Source organism: Botrytis sinoallii, assembly GCF_014898435.1.
Source record: "Botrytis sinoallii strain Bc 23 chromosome Unknown BSIN_006, whole genome shotgun sequence".
Lineage (NCBI taxonomy): Eukaryota > Fungi > Ascomycota > Leotiomycetes > Helotiales > Sclerotiniaceae > Botrytis > Botrytis sinoallii.
The window spans coordinates 2,543,586-2,570,582 of record NW_024066033.1 but is presented as its reverse complement, the minus strand read 5'-3'; the positions used below and the strand labels follow the sequence as shown (position 1 = coordinate 2,570,582).

Here is a 26,997-nt window from a genome sequence, read left to right as displayed (position 1 = left end):
GAGCTTAAATTTATATAGAAATTCAAAAAAAAATTAAAAAAAAATTAATAGATATAGAGATATAATATATAATGAGTTTAGAGTAATATAAATAATCCCTGTCATTTTGAGAGTACCCCTTTAAATATTTATTTATAAAAAAATTTCAATTTTTTTTAAATCCTTCGAAATAAATATATTTAAAATTATAGTAAAATTTTATAATTTATTTTTAGCAATTTTTATTAAAAAGTTATTAAAGATTTTATAAAAATTCTAAATTTATATATAATTTTTATACAAATTAAAAATCAATATTTTAAAGCTCTAGATCTCAATACAGAAAAATCCTAAAAATATAAAAATTTCAGAATAAGCTTAAATCGATCTAAATTATATATATATAGATTTTCAATAAATTTTATTTATAAATAAGAAAGTTATAAATTTCATTTTTGATATGAAAAGTGATCGAAAAGTGGCCCAAAAGCGGGGTGGCCAGAAAGTGGGGTACCCCGACTTATGGGGAAGATGATGGTGAGGGGTAAACTTGGCATGAATGAAGGGGCAAAATGGTTCCGAACCGAGAAGTTTTCAACGAATAGAATCAAACAGAATGCAATGAATACCTCGTGGATGTTAAACGCGTGATCCAGGAACTCGGAAGTTATGAGGGTTCTTCCGCCGTGGGCAACGTCACCAGGAGTCAGTCCTTCTTATTAATGATTAAGATTTGAAGTGGACAACTCTTTTCGTCCCTCTCGCTATTTCCTCGAATGTTATACGAGTATACGAGTGGTGAATAACCACGGCAAGGCATTTCGGAGTTTTAGAATGTCCATGTTTACCACGTCGACCTACATATACGATATCCCGAGAACAGAAAAGGGTTAGGGAGAAGATGGATCGGTCAAAAGCTTGACTGGCCAACATAGTATTTCTTAAATAGGGTTGGAATGGGGAAGGAATGCGGAAGGAATGCGGAGGGAATGCGGAGGGAATGCGGAAGGAATGCGGAGGGAATGGATGAAGAAAGATAGAAGGGCTCGGAGTTTCTCATCGTCAAAAGTTTGACCAACTTGCTGTCCAAGGATAGAGAAATTCAGAGCGATAGGGGAGTCCAAGGCAACTTCGTTAGGTCATCTTTTCTTCGAACAGGTTCCCTACTCGCAAACAGAGAAGGAACCACCCACTGCATTAGGATAAAATTACTTGGTGAACCTCATCTTGACACCTCAAACACTCCGTCAACTCAGATAAATCACCCTTGTTTTATTTTGGCAATATCTTTTACTAGCACACACACCCAACGAAAGACCTTTCATTCTGTATCATGGCATCAATGACAATCAATCATGATGTCAACTGCACCCCTCTTACCTCCTTTGACAGAATGTTTTCTCTTCTATACCCCGAACTCCGCCAGTATATCTTCGACTTGACCCGTTTCCACTACCCGCCTCGAATGGTTCACTATGATGCTCGTAAGATATGGGGATCTTCACTTCCAGTCACACTTCTTGCCCTTTGAAAGCAGAGGGCGTTTTCCTTGTCAGAATGAGGATACAATAGATCAACATAAATACACTATGATCCCTCGGGATCCCGATATTAGACGTCATCCCCCTTGTTTTCACGTCTGCCGCGCAGCTCGACAGCAATGTTACAGAACTTTTACTTGGTTAAGAAATGGTGTTTGGTTCGACTGTGATCGGGAAACTCTTTTTATATATGATGCTTCACATCCTGAGGAGACTTTACCGGAGTTTCAACTGCTACCTTCGCCGCCTCCTGAGTGGGATGACGGAAAGCAGAATTGCAAAGAGCTGGATATTGGAAAGCTGAAGTATATTATTATAGATGAAGCTACTGTGGGGAGATTTATCACTAATGAAGATGGACCCGGCTTTCAGCATCTGTTTGAGGTGTTAATGAAGAGATTGATGGAAGTCCAAATTATACGTACTCCGACGTTCCAAACACCATCATGGGGACCACCACTTCTGGCCATACCAATGCCGATTGAGAGAAATGATATGATTGTTACTGGTACAGTTATAAGGCTGACTGGAAATGATATTTGGTCAGATAAATTAGAGGGGGCAAATTGGTAACGGCTGTAGACGACTCGGTGAGGTGTCATCATAATGGCCCCAGGAATCTGAGAGTTCGGATATCAACCATCAACAGCGAAGTAATAGTTAAATCACGTCAATTATAACAGCGACTCTTTCGGAAAAGCAGGTCAATAATGTATTTCTAATTCTTCAATTTGTTTGAATCATTGAATCCATTCCGTCCTTCCCAAATGACAGCTTTATCCTGAGTATCAAATAACAGTCCAATACTCGCAACGTCTCAAATAGTAAATACTCTGGGATATAAGATGACCCACGTTATCCATCACATTTTTGACGGCAGCATGGGCGGGGTGAAGCGACATAAAAAGAAAATGTAATCTTACCTTGAATGAAATTGCGGGATCTTGTGACCGATTTAGTGCTTGTATAAGATGAAATTTGAATAAAAAGGGCAAAGGCAAAGGCAAAGGGTACAAAAGATACGGAAGGTCTGCCAGCTGAGAAGCTGGGTCATTAGAATCACAGATCAGGGGAGACTGGATGGCTTAAACATTCGAGGTATTGCAATCATTCTTTATGTGCTGAATCTTCGAGGCGTTAAGGAATCACTTTGGATTGTTTAATGCAATTATGAGGATGTTTACGGAAAATGATGTTCATGTCAAGTATTTGTCAGTCAGTCAATACGCAAGGTCAAGTGAATTGAAAATATCAAACTTTTCTTATTGGGTTCAAAGGAACAACCTTTAATGAACTATTTACATGTCTTAAGACGAACCTGCAGTCCAGAGTTCGGGAGCCAAAGATTTTGGGAAGAAATTAACTAATATATACAGGTCTTGGGTGCTTGAATTAATTTCCTCACATCTCAGCTAAGTGATCGTCAAGGGCAAAAACTTAAGCGTGGTCAATTGGGGATGGACCGGCGTCAATTGGGTAGGAGAAGATGTTGTTGGGTCCCTCGGCCATCAATCCGTTTCCACCAGGTCTCATTTGGGATGCTGGAAGCAACAACTTCTTGTCAGAGGTAACCCACATAAGATCAGTCCAGATCAAAGCATCATCTTGAACAAGAATGGATGCGTATCCTTCAGGGGTGACCTTCCAGATCGCGAGCAAGTTGGTGTCGCTAACATAGACGTTTCCATCGCCATCGATGGTAGATCCACCGGTGCTTGGGGTCAAGGCGAAGGGCTCAGTGAGGTCACCAAGGCTGGCAGCCATGGTGGCGTTGGTCAATGCGGCATCGACGTAGGCGGTCTCGATACGGTAAAGTCCTCCGTTGCATGGTTGGTAGTAGAGGTAAACTCCGTCGGGGGAGACCTCAATTTGGTCGAGTCCAACGGCGAGTGCGCTACCTGCGGCACCGTAGCCTGGAACAAGGGTGTGTTTGTACATCATAGGGAAGAAGGCAACGGCGGATGGATCATCAACGAGAACGCGGACTCCGTCTCCAGTGGTCATGTTCAAAATGACGAGAGCACCGGCAGTGTCACTGAGATAAGCGATCTCACCGCTGGCACTGAAACGAACATCATCAATACCGCTGTTGGAAGCAATGATGCTGTCGAGGTAGTAGATCTTGTCTACGGTATCGGTGGTAAGGTTGCATCCAACCAATTTGGTGGATCCGTTGACACCGCTTGAACCACCATCGACCAACCAGTAACGACCATCGGGTCCGATTCTGGCACCGTCGATGCTGACAAACTGGAGACTCGGATCAGAGCTGGGGTCGCTTGCGTTGTAAGAGTTCCAATAGACGTCGGGATACATGACAGTTGTGTTGTCGGCGAGGAGCTCCACAGTGATTGGTGGCAGAGTAGTAGAGTAACGCTGGGAAAGGAACTTGCGTCCATCGGCGGAGATGAAGATACCTTGGGTAGGTAACTCGAGCGAGTACTCAAGGGTGAGGCCTGGTGCAGGAGCTGCAGCCATTGGCACTGCTGAGAGGAGGGAAAGAGCAAGAGTAGACAACATGGTGAAATTGATGGAAGATATTGAGATATTGAGACTTTGGATGCATTGGAGCAGTTACTATATATACTTGACTTCACAATGATTCTGCTAGGATATGCTCCATGGTAGACGGGCAAGCCGCAAACGTCATCACAGTGCCCGGTCCAGTTTTTGTTTCTATATGCAGGGGAACCTCTAGATTTCTCGGAGCTAAAATCTTTAATTCAGCAGGTGCTTCTGATACTCGTGTGGCGCTAGAACTTGCTCGATAGGTAACCCTCAATGCGCTAACAAATGCCATATGGTTGCAAACTACAAAGAGATTACCCTTGTTCCTTGGCGTTCAAAACTTCGGAGTTGTGCGCTTTCTGGTGGTCCAGGTACGTGTTCTCGGTCCCGGTGCATAATCTTGATCATAAGCTGTGCTGATCGATCATTTCTTCTTCTTGAATAGGAAGTTCCAATTTCCTTAGCTACATTCCAAGCTGAGAAGTGACTGTCAATATCAGATGCACTTTCAAGTGTTTCTGCTAATCAGTTTCCTGTAAAAGTCTATGACCTTCTATGAAGAATATGTCAGACTAGCTAACGTGACAAAGACTGCTGAGGAACTCTCAGAATAGTAAGCTAAGTACAGCCCCCACAATCAAACCAATCCGGTACTTCTCGGTGGCGTGGAGCTACATGGATACTGGAAGTATCTAACCACAGGTACGTACCCCCAAGCCCTCCCAATATGAGAAAGTTTCTTCATCAAGGTGATTCAAGGGTTGTCGGAGGTGTGTTCATCCCAACAGAGGGCTTACCCCGAAGACCTCGGAAGGAACATTGGTGCCAAACTGGAGTCACGACCATAGTTTTGATAAGATTTGTATGCTGTTGCTTGATTGAATTTTCATCCCTAGTATTAAGTACCGGTACATGGTATGCTTTAATGCTTCGTACTCAACCGGTCCCGAAGCTACTGGAAGCATAAATGAAGGTTATTTGCAAGCCCTGTCAGGCCCATTCTCCACCTTAACTCAAACAATGAAGACAAACATTTAAATGGCTGAAGCAACAAGCTATGCGTAGTCTAAAAACTAGAGTAGATACCATAACGAACGATTCTCCAAACGCAAAACATGTAGTATAGTAATCATGATGTTCTTCGGTCCCGAGTCGGTCCCGAAACCCTTGGTGGATTGGAAATCGCGCAACAACCATGATAAAAGCGCCGGGCAGCACAGTGTTGATGCTTGCTTGAAAGTAAAGGACAACTGTGCGGCGGTGACGATCATTGAAGGACGCGTAAAGGTATGGAGTTATCAGATCAAAATTTAGTCACAACCATCAGATACCTATTAAAGAGTATATATATATTATTAGTATATTATATAGTGTTTTACAGCTCTATTGAACCGAATTAGGGGGTAATACGGTATGAGTGATATATCGAAGAGATATCTCTTTTCTCTTGCAAAAGCCTTTAAACCACCCCTCAGAAAAGGTGAATAAGCTCTCGCATTCAGGATTAGCTTCTTTCCAAAGCCTCCTAGAATGATATTCAAACCACTCCTGTCGAATAGGCTTGCCTAGAGCTCTAGCTTCCAAAAAAGGATTTGTGTAATTGATCTTCAAGATCAGGCCAATGAGGCTTATAATGACGCTGTACCCCTCTAGCATCACGTTGAGAAACCTATATAGTATCTCTCTTATGTATCCAACCACTTATAGTACTCCTTGGGATCTTAAAGTATATAGATATCTCCTCTAGTGTAGGGGGGCGATATCGACTAATTTGAAGTGTTTCCAGATCATATACAGGAATTCGATGACAATCATGAAACATAATGACCTTCCGTTTAGTCTCTGTAGTTCTATGCTGTATAGGACGATCCACTGGAGGTGGTAGAACCCATGTTTCTGCACGCTGTTCGAAAGTTTTGTTGTGTTTGCCTCTTTTCCGAAGGGTTGTTGATTTTGAGGGTGTAATAGTGATATTTGTATTAATTTCAATCTAACATAGGCCTACTAGATGACGAAGACATACTGATAATATTTATAGAATCGATGATATAAAGTGGTTTGATTTATTAATATCAATTCGATATATCAAGCTGGGCCGGGGAAATGGCTGAAATTGATGAGTTGATAACCTATCACCGTGTTCTAAAATCATACAAGCGCCTCAAGCTACTCGGCTTCTAAATTAATGAACCTTCTAGCGTTGTAGCGAATTTTCAAATTTATACAGTAGGCTGAGGTTGGTGCGGGAAAGTACCGCGTCATCTGAAAGGGGGGCAAGTTCTCTTTGAAGTAAACTTAAATAACTCACATCGAAGTTCGAACCTAACCTCGTTAAGTAGCCGTTATATCCTCGCTTTCCTGAAAGTAATAGAAGTTTGTATTGGTTGTCAAATGCCCACCTGTTACTAGAACAAAATTCCTTGATCTTACATGATTCGTAAAACCATCGAACCCTCAATGCGACAATGGCACTGTTGCGTCTTTGATGGATCTAAATACCTGTGCTCACTCTTCAGATGGAATGTGTCCAAGCACAGAATTCATCACAGTTCGATCATTCTCAATCCACGCGTCCCCGTTGGTCTCTGGATCTTTGAACACTATCATGGATGTTACCCCAACTAGTCTTTCATTCGAAGAACATCTAAGAAAATCTATCTCAATCCTTAGGGAGAAGACAGGATACGACAGGGTGTCCAATAGTCCGGGTTGCAGTCCAATAATCAAGAACTTTGGAGTATTCAATCCCCTTCAAACAATGAAATTATTTCATATGTTGAAATAGTCCCAATTGTTAGATTGATTTGAAAGAATAAATATATGAAATCGATGATAGTACAGTCGGTCAGTATCTTCAAAATCACAAAACTCGAACCGTGAACTGGACTTGTAGTCCGGACTAGTAGAAACACTGGAATAGAAAGTTAGGTAGTCGTGGTAGAAGCCATCTATACACACTTCATTGATAGAGTTGCGATAACCTGTGCCCTATAAGAATGTATGTTGCGACAAAGGCGAGATAGATTGAGGTAAGCTCGCAAGGTGCATTAGAATGTTTATTCCGAAAAATTCGAGATAGCTGCAAATAATCTTGTTAACTTGAAAACTTCGTTTCGGTAATGCATTATTCCATACAACTTGATACAAGTGTTTTTCTATTCCGATGTTAAGCCATGACATCCTTAGCTCATGTACCCAGTGGTACGGAGTAGTGTCTCTAGAAATAGCTTCGGTATTTTGGGTGCCAATTCACTTCCTCGCCAGACAACGAAGGGGCTCCGCTCGTCAATTCATGTTCGTGCGTGATTGTGAGTTAATAACAGCATCAAAATCATTTACATGATTGACTTTAACATCGAATCTGAAGTCATGAGCATTGCCTATGAGCAACAGTTGAAATGCTCTGGGTGGTGGCGAACCAATAATGAAAGGAAAGTCTTCCGAGGTGGAGCTACCTTTGTTTGTCTACTAGGTCACGTGCCGACATCTCATCAAAGGTCAAATCCGAATTTCTAGCCTTTCAGTACATCACTCATCTGGAAGCATACTACGCTCGCTACGGCAATCGAATGAAGGATCAAAATTGGACTCGAATTCTCTACACTGTGGATATTTCCCGTGTGAGTCGGGATTTCATGATGTGTTCATGCCCAAGAAATCTGACCGCTTAGGCACAAACAATTCTACTCTATCGGCAAAGTTTCCCAGCTTTCACCTCTCCACTATTTTCGGATTCTTTTGAAGAGTTCCTGACTAGCTACTATGTCGATAAGGTAAGTTAAGCTTATATCAAACACAGAAGAATATTTTTCTTATCCTCAAAAATATCCACAATAATTCTTATCGTTCGAAAGAGAAATGCGAGCAGGCAGGTTGTCCGCAATATCACATTATCAATGTTGTGTTTGTATCTAGATTTTCCAACATTTTGTGGAAACAGTAAGTGAGAGTGTAACAGTTGAAGATAAGTACCTTTCTATATTACCTCTATTTCTTTCTCACATAGTTTGTGTCTTGGGCCGTTCTCTTATTCTCCAATATTGAACCCTTCCATCAGTGTATTGTACTATTTTTCAATATACTTTCATAACCTCATAATTTCCTTGATCTCGAAGATATGACCATTTATTCCTCCTGCAAGCCATGGCTTTGCAAAATGCTCAACGATGCCCCCAAAATACATACAAGCATCCATCATTATATCAATTGGTGGTATTCTATTTGGCCTTGATACGGGGGACTATTGGTCCCCTAACAGTGATGCCTCAATTCGACGAAACGTTCGGCAAACTCTCATCAACAGTTTGTGTGTAGCCACCCTTCTCATTATTTCGCCTTCGCTTGTCTTGCCTAACTAAAACTAACGCAATCCGCCCTCTCCAGCATGGCCTCCTTGTCTCCACAATCCTCATACCCGCAGCTCTCTCCTCAATATTCACTGGTCATTTGGCCAATACTCTTGGTCGCTTATCAGCTACTGCAATCGGCCTCCTTCATCTTTGGTATTGGTGCTGCTATTGAATGTAGTTCTTTCCATCTTCCTCAGATTTTCATCGGGCGCGCTGTTAAGGGTGTTGGCGAGGGCTTTTTCCTAAGCACATTAGTCGTCTACATTACCGAGATATCACCACCTTCCCAACGAGGTACTTTGGCTAGTCTTCCTCAGCTCGTCACCACTATGGGGGTTCTAGTAGGCTATTTTATGTGTTATGGTTCTGTGGGAATAGAATCAAGTTTGAGTTGGAGATTACCATTTGCGGTACAAGCAATTATCGCATTCTTGTTCACGGCCAGCACTATGCTGTTTCTACCGCAAAGTCCAAGATGGTTAGCGGCAAGAGGAAAATTTGAGGAAGCGGAGCGGGTATGGTCAGATTTGAAACCTCCCAGAAAAAGAGAGAGAAAGGGTGGACGATGATGTAGATGATAATGAAAAGGCGGACCAAGAAGTAAAAGCGAAAGACATGTTTGCGATTTTTGCACCAGATGCTTGGAAGAGGACAGTTCTTGGGCTATTCTTGATGGGAATCCAGCAGGCGGCTGGTATTGATGGTGTCTTATATGTATGTCTCTCTAATCTATTCCACATTCTCACGTCTCAAAACTTACAAAACCAGTACGCACCCCTCCTCTTCCAATCCGCCGGCTTAACTTCCTCAACGGCTTCTTTTCTCGCTTCAGGCATCTCCGCTCTCTTAATCTTCCTTACAACTATCCCAACCTTTATCCTCGCCGATAAATGGGGTCGCAGAACTAGCACCATCGTCGGTGGTGCTGGTCAATTCATTGTTATGTTTATCATCGCCTCTCTCTATGCCTCAGATTCGGTACATTCCTCCTATGGCGCCGGTCGCTGGGTCGTTATCATCTGCATCTATCTCTTCGCCATTATATTTTCCGCCACATGGGCCGTAACCTTTAGAGTATACGTAGCCGAGATTCAAAGTGCAAAGACGAGAGCCGGAGCAACGAGTTTGGGATTGAGTGCTAATTGGGTGGTGAATTGGATAATAGCATTTACGACGCCTATCTTTCTGTCAAAGAGCACGAGTGGATGTTATTGGTTGTGGGGAAGTGCCGCTTTAGTAAACAGTCGTTGTGGCAGCGTTTTGGATGCCGGAGACGAGGGGGAAGAGTTTGGAGGAAATTGATGCTAGTTTTAGGAAGGAAATAGGAAGGGTGCAATCAGGGGTGGTGGAGTTGTGGAATTGGGGCCCGTGGAGTATCTGGGAACACAACATGAGGAGAGATGCGAAAAGGACGGCAAGCATGATATGAAAGTTACTTCACGGGTGTGGTAGATACTCCAGCTTCGAGTTCTGCTGTATCGCTATCGTGATTTGGTGTGGTATGACATTTCAAGAAGTGGACGGAGGATTTTATGGATGGCTTCCATGGTATACAACCATGGTGCAGTGCACCAGTTTAACGAGTAATGACAACATAAAGTAGATGGCTAAGAGGTATAGAAGATAGAATGGTAACGGGAAAGATAGAATCGGTATAGAAACTAGAATTTCAATGAACTGGTAATGATTATTTACAAATCGAAATTACATTCAATTTTTCTTCGGTCAATCGTAAGTAGAGCTCGTAGTACTGCAATATGATAAATAGACTGATTTCTTTTTTCTTCATGTTTTTAACCTTACCAACCGTAACCGAATTTGAAACCGTATAAGGTTAAGCCCATCGAATCTAATACACATCGGACCCTTTTGAGTCAAGACTATCCCTTGTTTTACATTTCCAGATGGAAGAAGCGTAGATACTTTGTTCAATCTTACAATACACCTAATCGTACCTCCATTCAAATCTCATTCAATATTGAGGCAAGTATGTTTTGGATTTGGTAATTTTTATTCGTTGTTGAGAATGCCCTGATCACATGACCAAGTCTGACGCGTCAACGGCTCATCACACGCTCCACGACATTCCTACACTTCACAGTACAAAATCTCCCCGAACAGAGATCAAAAACGACGATCCAACAATTCGGACCGCCATGCCGTATTTTCAGATAGTGAAAAGCCTCGCAAGATGTTTTGTAATGACACACGTGCTCCAAGCTCCGAATACTTCGTTGAAGAACAGGTATTTGTCTAGTCTCAATATTCGACGATCATTCGATGATCAGAATCTCCTAAAATAGTTCTCCCTCAGCTGCATATGCAATTGACATCATATGCCCCTGATAGACTTGATTCTTATGGACCTGAGGTAAATCTTAATTTGGACATTGGCCATCCGACAGTATTGACACCGTTATCGATGTTCCTGTCGCAGTTGAAAGCATCAAGGTAAGACGGGCGATAACATGCACGAAGATAGGTGGAGATGAGTAGTGCGAATACAGTTGTGTCACTACCACAAATATTGGATAGGATGGCTAGTTGATCCAGATTTCCTATTAGGAAGTGACAATGGTACCCGCGTGGACCTAGTTTCATTTTGTATTTGCTTTTATATCAACTTTCTATTGCCGTGTCTTCAATGTCTTTTTATTTTTGTTTTTCTATTCAACTGACTAAACACAACGTCGACATTCATTTGTTTGTTTATATCTCTTTTCAAATTCATACCCGATTCGCTCACAGAATGAACTTTTATTAAATTCCAAAACATTCGAAACACCTTACAAATATGGGCGTCTATCATTTCTTTCTATTTCTGTCTTTAAATCTATTATTTAAGAGCGTGATTTCGATCCTCACCTCTACTACTACTATTCAGCTTGCGTCAGTCAAAGGCTCATTGGCTATCTCCAGTCCGCTTGGGAAATTTAATAATATCACCACGACAAGTCATTCTTCTGCGCCATCATATTGGCTCGAGGAAATCGCTCATCAGGGACTTGCCCCTTTCAATTTTAACGACACTTCATATCAAGTATTCCGCAATGTGAAAGATTTTGGAGCCAAAGGTTGATATAATCATACTTTTATACCCTTTATTAGTGCTTTCTAACATCGTCAAGGGGATGGTATAACAGATGATACTACTGCAATCAACAAAGCCATCAGTTCTGGCGGAAGATGCAAACCTGGCGACTGTCAATCTACAACAACAACTCCTGCCACGGTCTACTTCCCAGCTGGGACTTATATCATCTCATCTTCCATCGTTGATTACTACATCACTCAGATTATAGGTAATCCAAACCAACTCCCAGTAGTTAAGGCTACTGCAAATTCACTGGGTTGGGTTTGATTGACGGAGATACATATGGGGCCAATGGACTCAATTTTGGAGCCACAAATGTCTTCTATCGTCAAATTCGTAATCTGGTGTTGGATCTGACGGAAATCCCGTCTAATTCATCAGCCTATGGAATCCACTGGCCTACTGCACAAGCCACCAGTCTACAGAATATTGTATTTCAAATGAGCGATGCAATTGGAACTCAGCAGCAAGGCTTGTTCATCGAGGGAGGTACGTTGGCCACCTGGCGATTCTCACTTCTTATAGCCACCCACTTTGTTTATGTCATAACCCCAATGCTTAACGCTTACACATAATAGGCTCCGGTGGCTTCATGAATGATCTAATCTTTAATGGCGGCAAAACGGGGGCCGTATTTGGCAACCAGCAATTTACAGTTCGAAACTTAACCTTCAATAATGTTGTAACAGCCATTGACCAAATCTGGGACTGGGGATGGACATATATGGGAATCAATATCAACAATTGTACCACTGGCTTAAATATGTCCTCAGGCGGATCATCAGACCAAGCTGTAGTGTCTGTCACACTGATTGACAGTAGCTTCAGAGATACTGACGTCGCCATCATCACAGCTTACAATAATTCATCTTTGCCAGAGGCTGCAGGAAATCTTATCCTTGATAATATCCATTTGACGAATGTTCCAATTGCCATACAGGAATCGCAAAACACTGTTTTGGCTGGAACTAGCAACCAATCAATGATCATCAATGGATGGGGAGAAGGAAACCAATATACACCAAATAACTCAACCCGCTTTGAGGGATTTATTGTTCCCTTTCCTCGCTCTGAGTCTCTTTCTCCCCGTGGAAAGTTCTACGCCCGTTCAAAACCTCAGTATGAAGACTGTCCGCTTTCTGAGTTCGTTTCAGTCCGTACAGCGGGTGCTACTGGAGATGGGGTCACCGATGACACGGATGCATTGAACCATGTGTTTGCACTCGCGGCCATCGCCAATAAGATTGTCTATATAGATAGTGGAGTTTACCTCGTCACGTCGACTATTCATATTCCATCCCGTTCGAGGATTGTCGGTGAATCATATCCAGTCATCATGGGATCGGGATCATTTTTCACAGATGTTGTTCATCCTCAACCTGTTGTCCAAGTTGGACTCCCCCTGGAGAGGGGTGTTGTTGAATGGTCGGATACGATTGTTTCGACGCAAGGATATATGGGAGGAGCCATTCTGATTCAATGGAATCTAGCCAGTCCAGCGTGGTCTCCTTCCGGACTTTGGGATGTCCATACGCGTATTGGCGGATTCGTGGGTTCTGATCTCCAGTTGGACCGCTGCCCCGCTACCGCTAATAGTACTGAAATTGTTCTTGAGTGTAGAGCTGCTTTCATGTCAATGCACATCACCAAGTATGCATCCGGTCTTTACCTAGAAAACAACTGGTTTTGGGTTGCCGATCACGATATCGACGACCCTAATCTATCTCAAATCACAATTTATGCAGGCCGTGGACTTTATTGCGAATCTAGAAAAGGAGCTATATGGCTTATTGGGACTGCTGTTGAGCATCATACTTTATATCAATATCAGTTTGATAGTACGAGAGATATTTTTGCAGGGCAAATTCAGACGGAAACTGCCTATTATCAACCGAACCCCATTGCGATTTACCCCTTTCCAGCATTGGATGAATGGAATGATCCCGATTTCGCCAGCTTATGTGGAAATACAACGGGAGAGAACTGTGCAGAAGGATGGGGTCTACGAATCATTGACAGCGAGCATGTCTATGTATATGGCGCTGGAATGTACAGTTTCTTTGATAATTATAGTACTTGTAAGTTTTCTCCAATCTATCTCGATTGGCTACTTTACTAACATATCTGGACCAGCGTGTTCTGCCCAAGGAAATGGCGAGGCTTGTCAAGCTAGAATCTTCAGTCTTGAGGGGGACAGCTCGAAGATCGGTATTTACAACCTGAATACAGTAGGTATCACGAGTATGATCACTATTGATGGGATAGATATTGCGAATTATTCTGACAATATTGCGGGTTTTGTCGATCATGTTGCTTTATTTAAAAGCGAGGAATAATGTTTAGACAGTAGTGCAGTAATGAAGGTCATCAGATCTTCCGCTTCAAGGAGTCATACCATGAAATAAAGAATAGAAATCGCATTGTCTTTCCAATGAACTATGTTTCGTACCCCTATGCTGACTTCTATATATCACATGCCATTCTCAGGGGCATTCTCAAGATGATCGTACATGTAGAAAAACTCCGAAATAAAGCTAGTGTTCCAGATCAAGACTCAGTAGCTTATTTTAGTTAAACCAAAAAAAAAAAGAAAAAAAGAAACAAACGATCATATCGTTTTGTTGCATATCTCACCAAACCTACTTTTTCAATTGTGTTCTCTAAAAGATAGTGTGAAACAAACTGCCAATCAAACTCCTCTAACATCAATCCACTTAACCCATCCATCGAAAAGAGCAAAAATTCCCCCTCCTCTCAACGAACAAAGCTCTAAAACTCATCTCGATCCTAATTTCCCATCCTCCCCAACATCGATTTCTTATTCCCTAGCTCCAACATCTAGGATACTAGTAAGCATCACCACAAAGCCTTACTCCTTGACTTAAAACACTGTTCGCCTCCCCCTATCACCTATCCTCACACTAACAAAGGAATATTCGAAAGGTCGTGACATCCTCTGCACATTCGCCCACAATCGCAAAAGCCGAATTTGGTTCTTTGTTCATCGCATCGATTTTCTGGTCTCGCATCTTGTATTTCGAAAATTATATGACAAAGAAAAAGTAGTTTACCGGCAATTGTCCCCGCGTTCCGGACCGATTTGCAGATGTGCAACAGTTGGGTATCTTCGGACATCAGAGAGGGGGGTGGTGAATCTGTTTCGAGAGATTGTTTGATCAAAAGGGGAATTGGGTCTGGAATTAGATAGCAGAGGAGACGCGAGGAGCGGAGTGGACAAGAGGGATATGCAAACTGATTCTTTCGGACGAAAATGAAATAGACTACTGTGAAAACTCCCGCCTGATCCCGCTAATTTTTGAATGACTTGAATGAATAGATGAATGCTGAACGCCACTAATGCACAGATATCTCCCCTCTGTCTAGCTGCGCATCCCAATATACATACTCCGCTCCACACACATCTGTACAATCTCCCCTCCATATAAACAAAGATATGTAAGGTGGGGTACCCATCATAAACACAACTATCAGCACAGATGCCACAGACCTAAGGCGTCTGCACATATTCATGCGTTTCCGCCCTCAAAGCCGCAATGCCGTTTTCCTTCCCACTGCTACCAGCCACAGCCCCAAGCGTATCTCTCGTATCGACCTCTCCTCCCCAGCTTGAAAATCGTACATGTTTTCCCCTCCATGCTCTTTTTGCTTTCGTGCCTTCCTTTCCTTTTCCTTTCGCATTTTCTAGAGTTTCGTTCTCGATGCCAGTCCCGGGAAGAGTTAATGTGTTATTCATACCTAGTGGCATAGTCATTGGCCCCTGTCCGTTCACCCCCAAAGCCAAACCCCCCAATCTAACCCCCTCCCCGATATTCTCGCCCTCCTCCTCTTCCTCCCTAATCGGATCATAACTCCAAGCTCTCGCTCTCCCACTCCTCGCATTTCCCATCCCCCTCGCATTCCGCGCGCTCTTCATTCTCCTCCCAAATCCATCTTTTGCGCCCACAAATCCCGGATCGCCTTGTAGTAATTTCCTCTTTCTGTATTCTTTCCTGAGTATCCAGACTAGCATTCCTAATATCGATGCCGTGATGAGGAGTACGAAAGCATTAACTCCAATAGCTACTTTCCATGACGTGGGAATGTGAGGACCGGATGGGGGATCAGAGTCGTATTTAGCATGGTGGAATGAATGCGTATTGCTGTGGTATTCATAGTCGCGGAGTTCGAGGCTTTGAGGGGAGGATGATGAGGGGACATTGCAGTTTGATATGCAGATTGGTGGGGATTGGGGGTTCGATGTAATTCTGCGAGATACACAATTAGCAATTTGTTATTGAGGTAGGTTGAGATATGTATGTTGTCAAATCTAGGAAATTGGCACATACTCATTGATGTCAACATTTCTATCAGCAGAAGCTGGAGTTGAAATTACAGCTGCCCAGCTCACCGCCGGCAACAAAAGAAAGGAGAGATGGTATTCCATGTTAATTAGGTATATCTGCACTTTTCGTGCGCACGCAATAGCTTTTCCACGGAAACAAATAAACAAACAAAAAAATAGTTCACTCTATAAACAATCGAAGAGCACCTGCAAGAATTGGTCAAAAAGAATGAAACTGGAGTAAAAATTAAGGAAAGAAATCGTATTAATGAGAGTGAATGCCGAACAATTCGGCGTCGGTAAATGAATGACAAAGATAGATGATGATGGCGGTGAATTGCTAATTAACCAATATATCAATCAATGTCATACAGAAGGGTGACTAGACATTGAAAGACAGACAATAATCAAAATACCAGATGTTTATTGGTACCAAGAAAAAACATCACAAGCATTGACAGCAGCAGGTAAGACATTATTAATATTCGGACCCCAAGTATGCCTACCTTACCGTTCTTAAAATGCAACCTACCTTTCGATCATTAGATTGACAGAAAATATGGAAAACGAGAATTAGAAATTGATGTGTACAATAGTGCTACTGTAGTAAATGAAGTTAAAATTGAGGATCTATGCAGCGGCACTTTTTTCCAAACAGTCGATCTCCATGTCAAAAATGAAGGGGATCTATTGGTTATCTAGCCGCAAATAAGATAAGAATTGTGGCTATGAGGCAAGTGAAGTGGAAGAGATTTGATTAGATTCGTTCGCTTATCCGGTACCTAGCTTGGTGGATCAGGACTGTACCTGAACAAAAGCTTGGCCTTGAGAAAAAGGGGTATAGACACTGGATAATAATTATATGCATATTGAGATCCATGCTTATTAAACGCTCTGCTCCGCCGTGTGACAGAATCCTTCATAGATCCTCTTGGTTTACAATCCAAAATAGATACTGAAACACATGTGTTCGAAAATTCTACAGAATACCTTTTTGCGTTCATGTTAAATTGTGGTTCAATTTGAGCGTCGCGAAAATCACAGACCAAGCGGCGGTGTTGATCGATTGGCCCACTCATTCATCCATGGTGGAACATCGAATTGGAAATGGAAATTGAAAGTCTAAATAATCCGTATTTCAGGGGTTGAGGTTGATAAATATCTTGGAAGTTTTCCCGCCGTGCGAGGCGGATACTCGTATAGCAACTCAAAGTGCATGAAAATACAAACGGAGACTTTTTTCTTTTCTAAAAGTCATGGAAGCAGCTTTCCATAAGGGTGTGAAGTTATAATCAAATTGTGGAGCAGAGAACCATAGTTACATGTCCCAGAAATTGCCCATACTATGCATACATGGTATAATTTCGTGCAAAATAATGCGAAAAAAGAAAGCATTTATATGTCATCCTCGGTAATCGGCTTCTTCGGCTTGAAAAATCGTCCCCCCTTAGTTCTCTTCTCAGGCTTGAATATTCTCTTCGAATCTCTACTTTCCTCAAGACCTTCCATACCATCACGACCCATGATAATATTAAACTTATTCTTCTTCTTCTTTGCCGCTGATTTACTGAGGACCTTTCCTGGTTTGGATCCCTTACTGTTGACTGCACCTTCTCCTCCCCTTCCTAATCTAGGCTGCCGGGGAACTCTCGTTTTAGCACCAAGTGCCCAAAGATCTCCCCATTTGGATTTCCTAGCATCGCGGTACGCTACTTTACTAAAACTTTTAGGGATTGTCCATCGTTCCAACTTACCCGATGGTGTACAAACATCCAAGGTGACATGTCCACGACGTTTGAGAGGTGGGAGCATAGATCGTGGGAGTGATAATGGATGGAATGGTATATCACCCTCTTCAGGCATTTCTGGGCCATCCGGTAAATCATGCTCTTCATAGCCAGCGAATGATTGGTCAGTGGCAGCATCTCCTTGTAGAATAGCTTCTTCTTTCCTAGCGTCAATGCCTCTTCGTACCGCCAGGTAAGTATATCTAACATCTTCGTGATTGCGAGAAGAAGCACCTAAAATCTTCTGTAAATAAGGTGGTCGGAGATATCGCTGTTCGAAATGACAAAAATCCTTTCTACCCGGGGTAAGACCTGGGACTGGATACATTGGACACTTAGTATGATTAGTACACGGTGCAATGATCATACCCTCTTCTTTCTCCGCAAACCGTGATTCGTTGTCTGAAAGAGATTGAAGTTCTTTTTCGACGCTTTCGTCACCAGGCGAAGAAATATGTGAGTCAAGCAGAAGAGACCGAGCGCCTGCTATAGCCTCAAATCCACGTGGTAAGCCCTTTTCTATCAGGATAAGTACACCTCCTTTGGGATCAAGCATTGACCAGAGGTTCTGTACCATGTGTTTCCGGCGAAAATCTTCCTTCAGTGGGAATAAGGTATGCGGGGCGATTATCAAATCATACATTTTCCTAGGTTGTGCGGGTCCACCATCAAGTTGAGCCTCGCCACTGGATGAATGGACATAATCAGGAAGTCTTGGAAGAAAGGTAGTGTTGTCGAGAAATCGTGAAATTCGGTGTCGCAATGTATCTGCTCCAGTGAGAACCGTGTGTTTCCCAGATGGAGGTACGTCTCCTTCGACAATACCATCGTCTTTCAATACATCCCATTCGGCTCGTAAGATTTCCTGCCATGCTACAATACCAGCCCCACCAGCTCCTGCATCGAGAATTCGTGGACCTTGGCCACCTTCCCTGAACAACATCTCACGAATCCATTCGGACCCTAATCGTTTGCGTACCTCAACCAGCGTACTCATAACAGAAGTATAAGTACCTGACATTACACCAGCCAAATATGCATCTGCTTCAATTTCGCTCATCCTGTGTTGTGAAGCATCAAGTCCAACATGTTTTTGTGGTAAAAGCTTAAGCTTTCCTACGTTTGGAGTAGAAGAAGAATATGGTAACCACTTTCCACCAAATGCTTTCTGTGCAGCCTCTGTAACATGTTTCATGCTTGTTCTCTCTAGCAGTTCGGTAATTGGTGTAACAAATTGTTCTTTCGGCAGTGATATAGTACTTGGGGATGTGCCAAATCTAGCGGTCCTAGTATGCGGATGTGTACGAACTTCGTCCGAGCTAATATATGAATCGTATTCGTCTTCCTCAAATTCTTCGGGATCCTCAAATAATTCTTCTTCAGATTCTTCCGACGATTCTTCCTCCTCGTAGTCCTCGTCAAAAACAGTATCTTCTTGCTCTGCTGCTCGTGCCATTGCTTCGTCCATATCGCGTTGTAGCCGTGCGATAGCATCTACTTCTCTTTGGTTTTGAGCTTGAAATGTTAAATTAGTAGAATCCGTTCCCGCAGAAGCCTCTGCTGCCATTGATATTTCCTCGCCTTCCAATTCCACATCAGGTTCGCTTTCTTCCTCAACCCCCATTTCTCCAGCCTCACTGGCAGAAACAAACCCGTCAGTGCCATCTTCTACAACCTTAAACCCCAGCTCTGGATCGAATTCAATCTCTTCAAATTCACCATCAGCGTTCTCTCTCAAAAGAACATTCCTAGATGGGCCATCCTGTCCAATATCCTCTTCTTCAACCTGCAGATATTCTAAGTCCTCCGGCCTAGTTTCACGCAGTGGCGCACCGTACAATCGCTCATATAATTGATATTCCTCAGCAGATAGATAATCCTTTGGCAAAGTTTCTCCGAATGTTTGTCTAGCCTGCCTCACGAACAATTCAATTTCTGTTGCTCTTGCTTCTGTGGCTTTCACTTCGGGCCCTGGTGTAGTTGTGGTCGTTCGAGCTTCATTTGATCGAGCAAGAGTCGTTGAGAATAATCGTAAGGTATTAGGGCGAGGCTGAATTGATCGATGTCGGATATCGCGAAGTCTTGAATGTGTAGAAGCTGTCGAAGCAGTGGGTCTTGTGAATCCATATTCGAACAGAGAAAGAAGTTGGGATCTACATGACTGGCATGCTCTCGGAACTTTACGTGCGGTGAGCATAATTAATTGGTGCTTGAATGGTAAGATTATCAAAACACTCTTCGAAAAGATTGAAGATTGTTGATAACCTTGATCGCTTGAATATTTACCTGCGAACTTTTTTGAAATATTGCTTTCCGATATAAATTACTATATTCACACCCCTGCCCCGCGTGGGGTGATTTCTTAGCCAATGGATTACGAAGCATTTGATATACCGATACTAGAAAATGATATTATACCCCTTGTCTACATTTAACCATCGCCGCTGTTGTGTACTAGGTAGCTAATCGTTGGACAGTGATATCGTGAGCAATTGTTTCCAAAGAGAATCAGATCAGAAGTTATTGATCCAAAACCTTTAGTCAAAGTACCATTAATATCGCACAGATTACACGTTTACAGTATATCTCAAGTGAGTTACGAGAAACTGAGGAAGATGCCAACTCCCTGCCTCACATCAAGGCCAAGCTTTGGAGTAAAATTGTCAATTGATACTTTCTTTTATCCGGCCATGTTAGTTCCACCAATTCAATCTACTCTTGGCTTATTGAAATCATCATAATGTAAGCTTGTCTGTATACTGTACACAACACATGGTCTGGAGCCTGCTATTCCATCTTCTCTATTAGGGTTCTCGATATTTGGATCATTGGCAACATTTTCTGTATTCCATTGCTTCACAAGAGGCGTGACAACGATTGGGCCATTGAGATATCTCCTATGAAGAGCTTTAAAGAAAGCTACATCGACTGGAGCAATTTGTTACTTCAAACCAAACTGGTATAAAATTGGGTTGCGCCTTCGAATGTTACCATATAACTTGTAGTTGCTGGCCACTCTGGAGAAGACGGTTGTGTTGGTGTATGCACTATTGATCTGAGATTTTGTTTAGCTTAATATGTGCTTAGTGGGCGATTTTTGATGATCCTGTGCCTGGCATATCCCCATCAATGATGATCTGGTCAATATCGGAGTAAGAGCGTCGACTTCTTGTTGAAAATACAGCTATCGTCTAGACTCGAAGTGCCAGCGTACAAAAACCTGGGGAGATATTTCCATCAAAATCGCATCAAATCCCATTGTTCTTTTCTGGGTTGCGGATTTCGCAGGTTCCCCTACTATATTCTCGGTAAATGAGAATCTCATAGATGTCAACGGGTTATATTGCCGATTTCGAATCGCTGCAAAAATTAATATCTATAGCAAGGGAAGTCCTCCAAGAACAAAAGGCCACAGAATTTGGGGAAAACCGAGAATTGAAAGTACAGTCACCTTGATGTGCTTTTCAAAATTGTCACTCCATCATACGTGTGCAGGACTCTGTATATTCCACAATGTATTCAAGTATATTCAACTGAAGGCAAACTATTACTTGCACCTGAAGCGAGAAGTGAAGGGGTAGTACGGATATCTTGATCACCTCTCAGCGATGAGAACTGAGAAGGAACCATTATGATGGGAGGAAGTATCTGTTGAAAACAATACATTAGCGACTTTCCATCTTTGCTCTGTGTATATCGAATAAAGCTCTGTTCTTGCTGGAAGTTAGATTTCAATTGGCTCTTACAGACTCAGAATTCTATTCTTAACTTTATGACTGGTCATGTATTCCAAGATATGCAAGCGACGCAGTGTACTAGGCGAACATCGGAAGATTGTGGCCCATAGATGCGTAGAGCCAGTGGGGGTTGACAGAGTTTAGCTAGAGCTCTCGGTATTGATGGTAGTAAATCAATGGACTACCTTCTATTGATGGGCCACCTGTAAAGGGGACCAAGACAGGCCAATGTTTGAAAAGCTTCCACGATTGAGTCAACACTAATCATAAAATCTACTATGTACTAAGCCTTAAGCATAATCATCATCTAGATGACTTTCAAATAATCACAACCGGTTTCATAAATTTCTTTCAATAAAGATTGTTGGGGAATAAAATAACGACCTTGTGTTTTTCGCACTAATTCTTTATTCAACATCAAAGACATTCATGTAAAATGCAATTTTGTTCGAATTTACAAAACCTCTTTGTTGCTTTGTTCTCTATGTCTACAAATTTCAAATGAGCTATGTGCTTAGAGGCGGTATCTTTGCTGATATCATACGAATGATAAACTTCTACAAGATTCCAAATTGTACCAAAGATGCCAATCTCACCGACCCTTTATCAGAAGAAAATATGGTGCTCCTCCGACTCCTATAGCCATTATTATCGGCTCACACCGCAGCGGACTCACCCCAATATCTGCATACAACCTTACCAGTCCGTATGACAATGCCTCCCGTGAAGAAAGAACAGCGTATCAACAATCCAGGTTACGTGGATACACATCGCAACTTCTAGTTGACCTTGACGTTGTATCATTGAAATCATTAACCATTCCAGAAGATTCAAATCCGATCGATCCAGCAATGCAACGAAGCAGATGGGTTGAATCAAGTGACCTAGTACTTCCAATAAGTAGTTCAGAGAAAGAAGGAATTTCATGGACGGCGCAAAATCCTCTCATTTGGGAGCATCTTCAACCGTGTCTAAAACTCGCTTCGAGGTTGTTGGCGAGAATGCATTTAGACCCTTTTGTATGTGTTCTCGGTTCCCTGTGATTTCTAATCGGAAGCTAACGAGAATAGGTTCAAGCTTTACTACTCGGAAGTACTGAGACAATTCCGATCGAAGAATTCAAGCCTCAAGATGTATTTCGTTTTGGTCCTGGAATCCAAAAAAATTTCAAACGCTTCCATCTCCTGCCATACGATTCGACAAACGCTTTTTGAACAAGACAGGAATTAAATCGTATCGAGAAAAAAATCCTGATGCGCCATTATACGCTGGGATTTGGTGTTGACGAGTCTGCCAAAAGCCAAGGTGATGAAGGAATGGAATCATCTGCTCCTCCAAAACAAAGCTTCGTTGCAGTTTCCACATACAACCGTCAAAATATGACAATAGTCACTGAGTATAATATATACAGCTTTCGAGTGCTGATGAACCCTAACTTGTCTGACGCAGAAAGGCTTTCTGAGGAATGGTATGTGGCAACGTCAATGTATCATGAATTTATGGTTTGTTGTTCCACTCTTCATTGTCTTATCATTTCATAACAGTAGACCAGCATGTACTTGGCTATGCTAAGGAATTCACCTTCGATGGAGACTCTCTCAAAGAGGAAATAAACGAAGCGGTTTCTTATGGTGCACTTTATGAGCCAATGTGGCGTCGAGAACAAAAGTCTGAACTTGGATGGGCAGGCGAGGCTTCCGTAAGAAATCCCAGGCAATCCAAAGCGTTCATATTAATTAGATCTACTTTAGGTGTTTGGAGGCACACACTCTAAAATACTGTACAATAAAATAACGGACGGACCTGGTTTAGGAAGCACTCTAGATCCTTGGCCAGAATACGACGCAGCAAGGCATGGTGATACACCTCAGCTTGTACTGCCCTTGGGCTCAACATGGGCATCTCCTCTGCCTATATATATGCATACCCAGTTTCGATCAGAGGACTTCTGGTCGTTACATACCAGAAAGTATGGGTTATTCCACCCAGTAAGTTCGATAGGCTATGCACATGCAATCACCATCGAAGATGATTATGCTAAAGATATTGATTATCAATACAAAGTTGTTCTTCCGTCTAATTTCAACAGATATTTATCGCCCGTGTCAGTCATTACCCCCACCCTGCACGGGTTTTCGAAACCGAGTAAACGTACTTATGCAGAATATCTCTGGTTAAATCAAGATGGGAGAACCGACAAAGCCAAAACTCTTCAAAGTCGTCTTGAAAGATTTCGCGATTTGTTTCATGATATCAACACAACTATGCATCAACAATCCAAAACACTCATGGATTACTCGTGGTTATTTGCATACTTTGAAGAGCCACCAGAACCAGATATCGAGGAAGCAGATTACGAGAATGATCTTGAGAAATGGCTTGATAAATGGACCGAATCCTTGAACAAACTCACTGAAGCCTTGGATGCGTGCCTACAAAATTTCGACATTTGCATTCACAGACTTATCGTCTGGGAAACAGCCATTAAATCCAGTTTATACAGCGACAGGTACCATGAAGAAGAAATTAATCAACGTATCTACCTCAAGAGTTTTGGAGCAAATCTATTGAAGCTTATCGAGTCACTTAAATTCATAGAAGGAGAAAATGACAGGAATTTGCAAAGGTACTATAATAATAGCATCGATACCTACTGGGCCAGTCGCAGAAAACTCTCCCCTGAATCCGATTACGCGACTGTCGTTGTGGACAATGCGCCGAGTGTACAAAAGAACAAAGCCGTCTTTGAAGCAAAATTACAAAGAGCTCGAGCGCCCCTGGCACATATGGACGTCGCTTCCTTGGAGCCATTGTGTAATCAGATGCTCCATGATGATCTGGGAGCGGCTCTGAAACCAGCATTGAGAGCAGAACTTTTCATACTGCTAACGAAATGCACGAGTCTCCATAAAAGTGAATTAATTGAATATGCGCGGGGAGCGAGAAAAGCACTTCTCTGGTTAACAAGGGATCCGACAGCGTCGGATGAAGAAAAGTTGCCGGCACTGGAGAAACGAGACGAGCTCCAAGAGTATATAAACGCAAATAAAAAATCGTGAATATTTTCAGATGTTCATCTGAAGCTTTGGGTAGTATTTTGCAGGCACAGCTTCAAATGTTCGAAGTAAGTAAGCGAGCAATGAAGGGGTAGAAGGAGATTCTCAAGGGAAAGGATGGACCACGAATTTTTAGGGTTATGAACACAGCTTCCTTTTGTGGACATTGGGGCTGTAATTTTGTTTGATACCCATATGATAATCAATATTTCTCTGATAAAGAGCGTTGCATCTGGCAATTTAAGGACAAAGGAATCAAATAAGAGGCAGTTTCATACATTTCATTACCGCTTGGTTGATAAAGCCTTCATGTATACAATAGCTGTTTTGATGCTGAACTTATCGTTACTTGAAAAAATGATGGGCTCAATTTGAATAACTTAAATTCAGATTTTCTAGTAATAGCACCTGTGTTAATTATACAAAGACCGAGCAGTTGATAACACGATGGGAACGACTGAAGTCGAAATCTTTCCGACATTGCCGGATTGCTATGGAAAGCGAATGATCCAGGGTATTTGTCAGCATACGCCTCTTGAAACCACAGCGCCAAAAAGCTTAAAAGAGACCACAATATGCGCTCCTGTTCAAAACAAAGCGATATAACAATTATATGATTGATATCATAACAATACACAAAGGGAAAATAAATTTCTGGAAGCAAATTAACAAATCTTAGAGTACGATGTCTTTCCAAGCTGAGTATTGCTATGAGAGTTGCGATAACATATTGTTATCCATTTTGGACCTCATTACCCCTCACCATTGGGTGTAGAGTATGTACCTATGTTACCGTACGTGTATATATCGATATCTTCATGCATGAAGTGTAGAAAGATGGGTTAGACTTCCTAGATAGTATTATCTATCGCGGCACAAATGGCTATTATTTTATTGGTGGGCGTATTCAGTCATATCAATTATTGAGTCATCGAAGTATCCATGAACTCACCTCGATTGTTATCGATATCAGTCATACAACTATTCTTCCCTATTTAAACCTTCACAAACCCTACCTTACTCAATTGACCTTTCTTCCTCAACTCATACTTGCCATGGCTCTTCTCGAGCAGGTTTTAGGTCAATTAACCACAAACCCATTCATAGCTCTAATAACAATTACAATCCTATCCCTCCTCCTCCGCTGCACCTACCGCTGCACCCTGCACCCTCTCTCCCACATTCCCGGTCCACTCCTCCCCAAACTCACATCCCTCTGGCTCCACTACCATGCCTACATCGGCGACGAAGCAAGCTGCATCCACAAACTCCACAACCAATATGGTCCCATTGTCCGCGTCTCTCCATCGGAAATCGACATCGCAGATGCAGATGCCATAACCCCAATCTACATATCCAAAGGCGGATTTCCCAAAGCTCCGTGTTATGCAAATTTTGATGTCGATGGTCATAAGACGATATTCTCGACCACAGATGCGGAGTTTAGGGCTCCGAGGGCAAAGGCGGTTATGCCCTTGTTTTCGACGAAAAGTATTAGGGATAATGAGGCTGCGTTGTATGGATGTGTGGAAAATATGGCGAGGAGAATGAAGGAGGATTCTGAAGGAGGGGAACCAGTCAATTACTTGAATCTGGCGAGGAGTTTGGCGCTGGATGCTATTTCTACACATCTGTTTTCGGAAAATTACAATGGAACTTCTGAGAAAGGAGAAAGACTTTCGGCTTCGGCATTTGTTGATGCGTTTGTAGCTGTGGGAAGATTCTTTTACTTGCCAAATACAGTCTTTATTTGGTTATCATGGTTTATGGAAAAATTCATGACGGATTCACATACTGAAAATTCCATAAAGTTGGTGGACCAGTTTGTGGATAATCTTGTGGAATCTACACCCAAGGAGAGTAAGAATTATCCCGGTCGATTACTCAATATGGGGTTCAGCAAGTCGGAAGTGAAGTCTTCATGCAAAGATCTTATGTTTGCGGGAACGGATTCTACAGGTATGAATATGGCAACTATCTTTCGATATTTGGTGTTGTGTCCGGAAAAGTAAGTCAACATCCTATCGTCGTGGTGATCTTAGCGGAAGAAGTATTTACAGACTTGAAGGTATGAAATCCTCCGGACTGAAATCATGGAAAATGAAAATTCTCCCATCAAACAAGAAATTCAAGCTCTTCCCTACCTCTCCGCTGTAGTGAAAGAAGGTCTACGCATCAGCATGGCAAATCCCACTCGTCTACCTCACGTTGTCCCTATCGGTGGATGGACATTCAAATCCGTCTACTTCCCTGCTGGATCTATCGTAGGCTGTTCTGCCTACGAGCTCCACTTTAATCCAGATGTCTTCCCAAATCCCCATGAATTTCAGCCTGAAAGATGGCTGGAAGGGAATGTCACCCCGGAAGCGAATAAATATTGGTTTGCTTTTGGTGCAGGTAGTAGAGCGTGTATTGCGAGGAATCTTGCTACGGTGGAACTTTATATGGCGGTGGAGAAAGTGGTAGAAAGTGATGTTTTGAGGGGTGCGAGAGTTTGTCAGGAGAAGGTTGAGATTTTTGAGTGGTTTAATTCGAGTGTGAAGGGGGAGAAACTAGAATTCGTTTGGGATCTGAATGACAAGCGCTGATCAATTCTAATTTATC

General features: G+C 42.3%; 10 protein-coding genes across 10 annotated transcripts; 6 read left to right on the top strand and 4 right to left on the bottom strand.

The window, feature by feature from the left end:
* Positions 1-1,568: 1,568 nt before the first annotated feature.
* On the top strand, positions 1,569-2,093 carry EAF02_004460 (uncharacterized protein; the record flags this gene model as incomplete). Its single annotated transcript, XM_038900508.1, has 1 exon — positions 1,569-2,093. The coding sequence occupies one exon, from the start codon at positions 1,569-1,571 to the stop codon at positions 2,091-2,093; it is 525 nt and encodes a 174-aa protein (XP_038760215.1).
* An 864-nt stretch (positions 2,094-2,957) lies between these two features.
* EAF02_004459 (uncharacterized protein) lies at positions 2,958-4,040 on the bottom strand (the record flags this gene model as incomplete). Its single annotated transcript, XM_038900507.1, has 1 exon — positions 2,958-4,040. The coding sequence occupies one exon, from the start codon at positions 4,038-4,040 to the stop codon at positions 2,958-2,960; it is 1,083 nt and encodes a 360-aa protein (XP_038760214.1).
* A 3,750-nt stretch (positions 4,041-7,790) lies between these two features.
* Positions 7,791-9,679, top strand: EAF02_004458 (uncharacterized protein; the record flags this gene model as incomplete). Its single annotated transcript, XM_038900506.1, has 4 exons — positions 7,791-7,801; positions 8,412-8,892; positions 8,927-9,091; positions 9,146-9,679. 4 exons carry the CDS (start codon positions 7,791-7,793, stop codon positions 9,677-9,679), a joined length of 1,191 nt encoding a protein of 396 aa, XP_038760213.1.
* Positions 9,680-10,568: 889 nt separating this feature from the next.
* EAF02_004457 (uncharacterized protein) lies at positions 10,569-10,832 on the top strand (the record flags this gene model as incomplete). Its single annotated transcript, XM_038900505.1, has 2 exons — positions 10,569-10,622; positions 10,692-10,832. The coding sequence occupies 2 exons, from the start codon at positions 10,569-10,571 to the stop codon at positions 10,830-10,832; spliced, it is 195 nt and encodes a 64-aa protein (XP_038760212.1).
* Positions 10,833-11,171: 339 nt separating this feature from the next.
* Positions 11,172-13,894, top strand: EAF02_004456 (uncharacterized protein; the record flags this gene model as incomplete). The annotated part of the gene is made up of 5 exons (XM_038900504.1): positions 11,172-11,451; positions 11,506-11,679; positions 11,709-11,960; positions 12,050-13,549; positions 13,605-13,894. The coding sequence occupies 5 exons, from the start codon at positions 11,172-11,174 to the stop codon at positions 13,805-13,807; spliced, it is 2,409 nt and encodes an 802-aa protein (XP_038760211.1). The 3' UTR covers positions 13,808-13,894.
* A 1,085-nt stretch (positions 13,895-14,979) lies between these two features.
* EAF02_004455 (uncharacterized protein) lies at positions 14,980-15,915 on the bottom strand (the record flags this gene model as incomplete). The annotated part of the gene is made up of 2 exons (XM_038900503.1): positions 14,980-15,736; positions 15,818-15,915. 2 exons carry the CDS (start codon positions 15,913-15,915, stop codon positions 14,980-14,982), a joined length of 855 nt encoding a protein of 284 aa, XP_038760210.1.
* Positions 15,916-17,208: 1,293 nt separating this feature from the next.
* On the bottom strand, positions 17,209-19,797 carry EAF02_004454 (uncharacterized protein; the record flags this gene model as incomplete). The annotated part of the gene is made up of 1 exon (XM_038900502.1): positions 17,209-19,797. One exon carries the CDS (start codon positions 19,795-19,797, stop codon positions 17,209-17,211), a length of 2,589 nt encoding a protein of 862 aa, XP_038760209.1.
* Positions 19,798-20,307: 510 nt separating this feature from the next.
* EAF02_004453 (uncharacterized protein) lies at positions 20,308-21,230 on the bottom strand (the record flags this gene model as incomplete). The annotated part of the gene is made up of 4 exons (XM_038900501.1): positions 20,308-20,528; positions 20,553-20,655; positions 20,821-20,960; positions 21,152-21,230. 4 exons carry the CDS (start codon positions 21,228-21,230, stop codon positions 20,308-20,310), a joined length of 543 nt encoding a protein of 180 aa, XP_038760208.1.
* Positions 21,231-22,590: 1,360 nt separating this feature from the next.
* EAF02_004452 (uncharacterized protein) lies at positions 22,591-24,396 on the top strand (the record flags this gene model as incomplete). Its single annotated transcript, XM_038900500.1, has 3 exons — positions 22,591-22,839; positions 22,890-23,036; positions 23,089-24,396. 3 exons carry the CDS (start codon positions 22,591-22,593, stop codon positions 24,394-24,396), a joined length of 1,704 nt encoding a protein of 567 aa, XP_038760207.1.
* Positions 24,397-25,448: 1,052 nt separating this feature from the next.
* On the top strand, positions 25,449-26,981 carry EAF02_004451 (uncharacterized protein; the record flags this gene model as incomplete). Its single annotated transcript, XM_038900499.1, has 2 exons — positions 25,449-26,401; positions 26,462-26,981. 2 exons carry the CDS (start codon positions 25,449-25,451, stop codon positions 26,979-26,981), a joined length of 1,473 nt encoding a protein of 490 aa, XP_038760206.1.
* Between the last annotated feature and the right edge of the window lie 16 nt (positions 26,982-26,997).